This window comes from Mobula hypostoma, chromosome 10, assembly GCF_963921235.1.
Source record: "Mobula hypostoma chromosome 10, sMobHyp1.1, whole genome shotgun sequence".
In the NCBI taxonomy this organism is placed as follows: Eukaryota; Metazoa; Chordata; class Chondrichthyes; order Myliobatiformes; family Myliobatidae; genus Mobula; species Mobula hypostoma.
In genome coordinates this window covers 95,683,836-95,692,175 of record NC_086106.1, presented here as the reverse complement: position 1 = coordinate 95,692,175, position 8,340 = coordinate 95,683,836, and the positions used below count along the sequence as shown (strand labels likewise).

Genomic DNA, 8,340 nt, shown 5'->3' with positions numbered 1-8,340 from the left:
CTATTTATTTAGATAAAATACGTAGGTTTGGACATTATCGTTCATTGCAAGTCCGACGTAGATTTAACATTAGGCAGGTTGAGAATCCCCCAACGAAACGATGCAAGTCAGCAGGGTCCAGAAGTACCGATAAAAAAAGGGAAAGGGGTAATTGCATTAGACTTACAAGATAATAACAAATTTCGGGAAACATTTCAGAACCTTTCACTTGCTGTCTGTACACAGCACTTACTAAACTGACAAAATACAGATGTTCAAAATAGAAAAGGGAAAATAAGCAAGCCGATTACACTTCCAAACATATCAACAATTGTAGGCCAACACACAAACACTAAATAGTCACCGTTATCTTTTATACAGAATGGTACATGCGTCGAAAATATTCTGATAATGACCACATAAAAGCTTGAGCAATTTTTGATTTGAAATAGTTGCCAACACACTAATCAGCTTCAGATTCTACTTCTGATTTGTGTAGTTAACAGGTCACTTAATTAGCATGTCACCACTCCCTTTACAAGCATGTTCAAAAGACCTGTGCTTGGCTGGAAAGCCTCAGTTCTCAAAAAACGAGCCAAGAAAGGCTCATGATTATTGTGACAAAATTCAGTATTAGCATCTTAACAGAAGTGAACAATTGGTGAAAGCAAAACACTAAACTGGCGCTCAAAGCAAATTATCAAAGTAACTATCCTAAAGATAAATTGAAACAAATAAATATGAAATGCAGCAGTACAAGTTAGTTTAAAGATATTTACCAATTCCACCAAGAGAAAATCTACCATGCCTCCCATTAAAACTGTCATATGAGGTATTCCAAACTTTCTTTATTTAACAATGATTTCACCTCCTAGCTCTTAGTTAGAGCCCCATCTTTTTCTAAATCTATTATGTCTGAAAGCTTCACTGCAATAGCAATAAGGGATATTTTTAGTGTCAATTAAAACAAAAAAAGAGAATTTATCTTAAAAATTAAAAATCTTATTCTTAATGCCTCTACTATAGTAAACAGTGAGAGAATGGGGAACAATCAGGTAAAGAGAAAGGGACATCCATAAAAAAGGGAACTAAAACCACCATGAGATTCAATATCTGCAGTAGGTCACAACTTTCCTTCAAATTCATTATCCAAACAGCGAAAGGCATGTCAGCAAGAAATGTGCAAAAACATAAAACCAATGACAGTACAAAATCTTGAATCCCAGACGTCACAGTCACTCCGGAGGGAAGTAGTGGTACTGGGTGGGAGTGGGCAGAGATGCCAGCTCACTTTAACAACCCTGCCCAAAAAAGTAAGCAGTGGTATCAATGGTTTGTCTTCTTTTCACCTTTTAAACATTATCTCACAATGATTTTGTTCAGAAGTATATTGCAGCACATGTTGCAACCTATTTTTTTTTAAATCAGATTTTAAAAGTCTACTGTCAAAAGAAATTCAGAATGTTCCCATAATCAACCAGTTAAAGGGCAACTGAAATCGTTATTTTTATGAATGATGCTTCCATGTTTGTGAGAGCGCAAGTGTTTGAGAGAGCACGACGGGGCGCACACGAGAAAGCACGTTTGTGTGTGAGTCAGTCAGTCATCAGGACAAAATGATACTCCTAAATGCAAGCTTTGTAAGTTACCATTATAAGTGAAACAAAAGAAAAATGACATGAACAAGCAGAAAAATATCAATCATTTGTTATCAATCCTGGTCTGAAGTTCAAGTAGAACATCTCCATACAACTCTCCTGACATTTTCCCCAAGTCTACTCATGCTTTAAACCAACAAGAATGTCCAAGGAACTATCAACTCAGTAACTACAGAACCAGAAATATTAAATGGCAAAGAGATTAACAAAATCATGTCAAATGTCTTCCATAATAGTGCAACTGTACCATTATGTTAAGAATTAAGTAGATGAAAGATATTTCATCAGTAATAATGGGGAACAAACAGAATCACTTCAAGGGGACAGCAATGAAACCCACTTAATGTACCCATCCCATTTGGTATTTGGCATGCCAACAAATTTGGCTGGCAAAATGTTCACTGGCATTCAATACATACAAACTGTTGAATCGTTATTTTTCATCTTTCTAGTTTACTATCCCATCTCATTACGAGAGTCGACAAATTAAGTCGCAGTTTATTTATTTTCCAGAGTAGCCAGGAAACTTCAATATTCCCCTATCAAGCCTATAGTCAGATTCAAATTTCAAAAATCTCTGTCAACTGCTTGAACTCCTTGCAAGCTAGAAATAAGTATTGATTTTTAAAGTTATTATCTGTAAATATCATTACCTAGTTCAGCACAAGATTGAAAATGCTATCTATCAATAACTCTCGGACATATCATGGCTATCAGAAGCATTAATAATGCATCCATAGAAAAGCACTAATCATTACCTGTGGCACCAAGCTTCAGTAGCATTAAATTGTTGTATTAAGAATGCCTTCATAATGAATACACTGCCCTTCTGGATCACCACATGATAGATAGAATAAATGAGCAGCCTCTGAGGTATTTCATTAGCCAGAAATAAAATGCTGAGAAATTCAAAGCCAGAACTGCCACAAAATTTCTCTATAGTAATACAAATAATAGTCAATGCATTGGTAAATAATCATTTCAGTGGTATGGGTTCTCAAGATTATTTTAAATACACAGAATAGTACTTAACTTTGGCAAAATAAAGTTAAATTTTTCTGAAGTTGTCACTGGCCCATTTTTGTGCTGTGGATTTCAATGAATAATTATGGTGGCTGCCAGTGAGAAATGACATTATATGTAAAATTGCTAGAAAATATAACTGCATATCCAAAATACTAATGTAATAAGATATGAAGAATCGTGTCTTTAATACTGGTGATACAAGGTCAGAGAGAATTTCAATAATCCACCCAAGAACTGAACCTTTCTAAAAAAAAACTAATGGAATTCAACTTGTGGTGATACAAATCAGAAACTCAAGTACAAGAAACCCTACTAGTAAAAACCACTGCTGGTACATGGATTGATCCGGTAACTACAAGAGGAATCTGTGTATCAAAGTGTCATTACAGTAGCTCATTCACTGAAGTATCTTTTTTCATATAAACAAAGTTATTTTCAAAAGTATTTTACAAAATATTTGCAGAAATGTTGTTTCATAGTACTGAATACCCTCTGAATAATACTTAAAAACAAACCATCCACCCACACCATATATGCCAAAGTTTGTAAATCCATTAATTTGTCTCGGTCACAATTTAAGGATGACTAGATGTCTCAACTAATTGCATAGTGACATTTCACCTGAAAAATATGATTACCCTAAAATAATAATTTGTACCAATTAATCCATTTCAAAAGATACCAAATAATTCTACTTTAAAATTCTTTCATAAATGTTTAATTATTTACCAGAGCCAATATATTCATTATGAATAGCACTCCTAATACGATAATAGGTTCAGGAAAGTTTCTATTCAAAAACAGAAAAATCATTTCCAAAAAAATAGCTACTGTGCAAAGTGCAATTATACCTATTATTGATTTAAAACATACATTGTAGTCAGCTTTGAAAAATCCTGTTTAAGTAAACAGCTCGTGGAAGCAAAACGACAACTCTTTCCAACTGACAATAAGCTACCAATAAATTACAGAAGTCAAAAGATAACCTTAATACTGTAGAAATGGACTCAAAGATGCCTAATAATTTCTGTATCAACTACAGATTGCGTGATTTTGTGACAAGGCAGATAGGGTGGAGTTTCTTTAAAAAAATCTGACCGTTGGGGTCATATGACGTAAATGTTGTGTATGATAACAGCATCATCAAAAGTGATACAAGTATTCATGTTCCATCAGTGCCTTTTATTTCAGTACAGAATCTTTGTCTTTAATCACTATGTACATAAGTAAATAGTCGGCACATCCTCCATTTCAGAATATACGTAGTAATGTTTTCAGAACCTAAGAGGCTTAGTATCGGCTTGCCAATTATTTATCTATCATACAGAAAGCCTGCTGTAGCACTGCCGAGTACAAACCAAGTGCAATACAGGTGAAAATGGGATTAGTTATTCATGGTAGCTCAACCCCACTTTTAAGATTCATATATTCTGCCCATAACTGTTCCCGTTATAAATTCCTATTTACACATTCAAAATGGAAAATACCTAAAGCAGCTGAGCACAAATATAATTACATTCTCCTTCCAATGATGTAACTACACTGGTGGGGGCTATTTAAGTTTAACCTACAAATTTTAAAAAGCCAGCTTTACAAAAATGGATACAGGAAAATAAAAGAGTTGACAGAGTGCACATAGAAAATGTTTTAACTGCATTGAGCAATGTGACAATTACAAACCAAGCAATAGTAGGTAATATTATTGTGACAGTTTCCATGTTAAAGATTACATTAAATATTACTTGCTCTCAATGTAACTATGGAGCCTTAAACAGTTAAATCTACACAAAACTCAATTTAAGAATGGTTCCAGGAAGAATTTTATTCTGAGAAATAGACTTTCACTCATTTAAACTAAGCCTCTTCTCATCAGCATTTCCAGAAGTCTGCACTCAAACTATCCCCTTTAGTTTTTCTTCTACTATTCTATCCATTCAAGCACTGTACATAAACCCAGTTCATTCTTTTACTGAACCTTGTGTTAAAGTTATGCAGACGTTGGTCCAGTAGGGAACCCGTCATAATTCATCCTGACCTACTCCAGAAAGCAAATGGAGGTAAAGAGGCAAATTGAGAAGTGTTAGGAGCCTGATTATCCAATCATAAATGTTACTGAATATTAAAACGGAACAAAAAGCTGCTACTGAACAAACATTGAAATAGGCCTTAGAAAGAACTTGCATTCCTCAATGGTAGCTTGCCCTTCAGAAAATAACCAGAAAGGCAGAAGCTGTATTTCCTGACACTACCTTGAAACGATTCTTTATTAAATTCACTTAAAGAAAATCATTCTCAGCATTCAATACATTTATTACTATAACCTATCAGTTGAAAACCCATTTCAATGCAAACCTTGCACAATGAAGCTCAGATTCTGAAAGTTTCCTGTGAAAACTTTGAATTTGGAAAACCCTGGCATCTTAGAAGCTAGACCACATTTAACCTCTTACAATTCCATTTCTCTTGCATAACTGCACTTCCCTAACCCAGAATATTTGTCACTATGTAATACGTAAAAATAAGACATTTGAAAATTTATACAAATCAAGTTAATCAAAAATAGCATATAGTTTTGAAATATTGCAAAACTATGGGACATCAAAGACAGATAATTTTCTTTTTAAAGCATGCAACAATCGATTACAGGAATACTTTAAAACAGTGATCCCCAACCGCCGAGCTGCGGACCGATACATTGCCGCGAAGAATGCAGTGGTGCAGCGGTAGTCGAAACGCACTCAGCACATCTTTAAGAAAAAAGCCGAAATAAACAAGCTAATTAATTAACAAGCGAATCGCCTCTGATCTGAGCCGACATTTACGTGGCGGGCAGCACCTAATTAGTTGACTTGCTTATTTCGGCTTTTTCTTAAAGATGTGCTGGGTGTGTTCCGACAACTGCTGCACCACTGCATTCTTCACAGCAATGTATCGGTCTGTGGCCCAGAGGTTGGGGACCACTGCTTTAAAACATTACATTAAGGGCATGGTTAACTTTCTAGAAAAGCAAAAGAAATTCTTTCCTAAAACAGGAAAAGGTACGGGTGACATTAAACATGGGTCAAGCGAAATTAAGAGTATTCCTTTTAGCAAGGGTATACGAACAAAGTGCTCTGTGTCTTGCTAATACTGTTAGAAATTCACCAAATCCACACTACCAAACTCAAGTGTGAACAGTTTGAATCTCAACCAACCTCCAATGTAACTTATGAAAGATTAAGAACGTTCCTAAAATTTCAAATTCACTTACTTTTCTTATGTTCACAGCTCTACTTTTTATACATACTAAATTTATTTTGTGATAGGTTTAATACATTACCAATCCAATGTTGCTTTCTGGCATTTGATTTCCCAGGCTTCCAGGTGGACCTTGAGGTGGTGGTGCATTAGTATTCACAGTGGGCCTGTTCATTCCCATAAGTGGCTGAGGAACTTGGCTTGCAGAGGCTGATAAGTACAGTATTTCAGTAAAACCACTGATTGAAAAAAATCACATTTGGCATTCAACTGGTCAAGCAAATGCCTGAAAATGCAGATCACTGCAGTATAAATTCTGATCACTAATGGCAAGTTCCAACTCTTTAACAGTAAAATTTATTTTGTTCGAAACAAAACCAGACAGTCATCTACACCACCATTCACATTGCACAGTTCCCTTGTATCAATTACCTACGTGCAAAAACTGTGATTTGGGATCCATTCATTTAAAAATAAGTGGTGTAACTTATGATAAGTTTAAAACTCCATACCTGCTTTCAAGTTTGAGTAATCAGCTGCAGTTAGTCCCACTGAAATAAACAGATACAGAAAACAAAATTACAAACAGATTTAAATATTATCTTTTAAATGAATATTGAACAAATTATTAATGTATTTGAATAAATTCTACAAATTGGGAAATGGAATAAGCCACTAAAATTCAAAAGGTAAAGTGCAGAGGTAAACATATTTTGACCTTCATATCTCACAATATTATTGTGACTCAAAAATGGAAGGAAAGCTGGAAAGAATGTTGCTAAAATTGCCAGATTATTTCTGAGCTTACTACCAAACTACACACTGGACAAATTTTGGGAATGCAGCAGTGTAGCTATTAGGTTCAGTGTAGGTAATAATGCAATATACATTATTCTTTACTTCTAAAAACCAATAAAAGCTCATTTCAAATATTATCTACGCTCATCAGCAGAGTATTCATGGAACAAAAATTACAATTCCAAACATAAATAAAATTTTCCATCTTATTCAATAGCATAACATCTGACAAGATACAGAAGCTCAAACCATTCAATATTAGCTCAGTACATAGGAAAACAAACAAAAAAACATGAGCAACAACTATAACTGAAATTCAGAGCACAGAATGCAACATATTACAGTTTAATAAAATATGATTTCACTGCACAATTTAACAATTTTAAGTCATTCATGAGAAACACCACAGTTGGAACCTTCCAAAAGGGCAATATTTAACCTTAAAAAAAATCTACACAAAACAGAACTGAAGAGAACACTTTACGTCTACAGACTTCTCAGCGATCAAGGTCAAACCTAAACATAGCTTTCAGGATGCCGGGGGGGGGGGGGGGGATATTAAAAAATAATAAAAACCCTAGTTTTAATTCATGCATTTATTTTAAGGAAATATATTTTTACCATACAGTCACATTAATAAACATGCTTATCACGTACAGCAATGGTTGTAGCAAATGCAGGGAATCGAAGTATGGATGTAGGGGCTCCAGCTGCAAGAAAAAGTTTTGAACCCTTTGCAATTACCTGGCTTTCTGCGTTACTCATAAAATGTGGTCTGATCGCAGTAATAGACAAACACAATCTGCATAAACCAATAACACACAAACAATTATACTTTTTCATGTCTTTATTGAACACATTGTTTTTTCATTAACACTTCAAGCTGAAAAAAGTATGTGAACCCTTTAATAACTGGTGGAACCTCCTTTAGCAGAGATAACCTCCACCTAACATTTCCTGTAGCTGCTGATCAGACCATTCCTCCATACAAAACTGATTCCGTTCTTCAATATTTCTGGGATACCTCGCATGAGCAGCCCTCTTCAGATCACGCCACAGCATCCTCAATTGGGTTAAAGTCTGGCCGCTGACTTGGCCATTTCAAAACACAAATTTTCTTTTTAAATCATTCTGTTGTTAATTTAACTTATGTTTTGGATCACTGTCTTGTACCATCCAACATCTATTAATCTTCAGGTGATGGACCGCTACCCTGCTCTTCACTCTTGTGAAGTGTCTTGATACAATTTTGAATGCATTGTTCCCTCAATGATTGCAAGCTGCAACCACTAACCACGATGCTCCTTCCACCATGTTTCACAGTTGGGATGAAGTTTTGGTGTTGGTGTGGTGCCCTTCTTCCTCCAAATATAGCAACATGCATTTCTGCCAGTAAGTTCAACCTTTGTCTTATCCGTCCACGGAACATCGTCCAAGAAACATCCAGGTGATCTTTTGCAAACTTGAAGTGTGCAGCAATGTTTTGTTTGGAGAGCAGTGGTTTCCTCCATGGTGTCCTTCCATGAACAACATTCTTATTGTTTTCTTTTCTTCGAGTGGACCCATGAACAGAGACTTATCAAGCTCCAGAGATTTCTGCAGGTCTTTTGATGTAGCCTTTTCTATCTTCCTGAATCTCTAC

At 35.3% G+C, this 8,340-nt stretch overlaps 1 protein-coding gene across 5 annotated transcripts in view; it reads right to left on the bottom strand.

Annotated features, from left to right (window-relative positions):
• LOC134353053 (non-POU domain-containing octamer-binding protein-like) overlaps positions 1-8,340 on the bottom strand; it is a 100,432-nt gene that overhangs the window by 31,310 nt on the left and 60,782 nt on the right. For all 5 annotated transcript variants that reach the window (XR_010019532.1, XM_063060894.1, XM_063060893.1 and 2 more), the window contains 2 exons: positions 6,413-6,451; positions 5,983-6,110 (listed from right to left, as the gene is read on the bottom strand). Coding sequence is in view for 4 of the 5 variants with exons in the window: in XM_063060894.1 (XP_062916964.1) it covers positions 5,983-6,110; positions 6,413-6,451 (167 nt within the window). In the remaining variant the exon portion in view is untranslated. The remainder of the gene's footprint in view (positions 1-5,982; positions 6,111-6,412; positions 6,452-8,340) is intronic.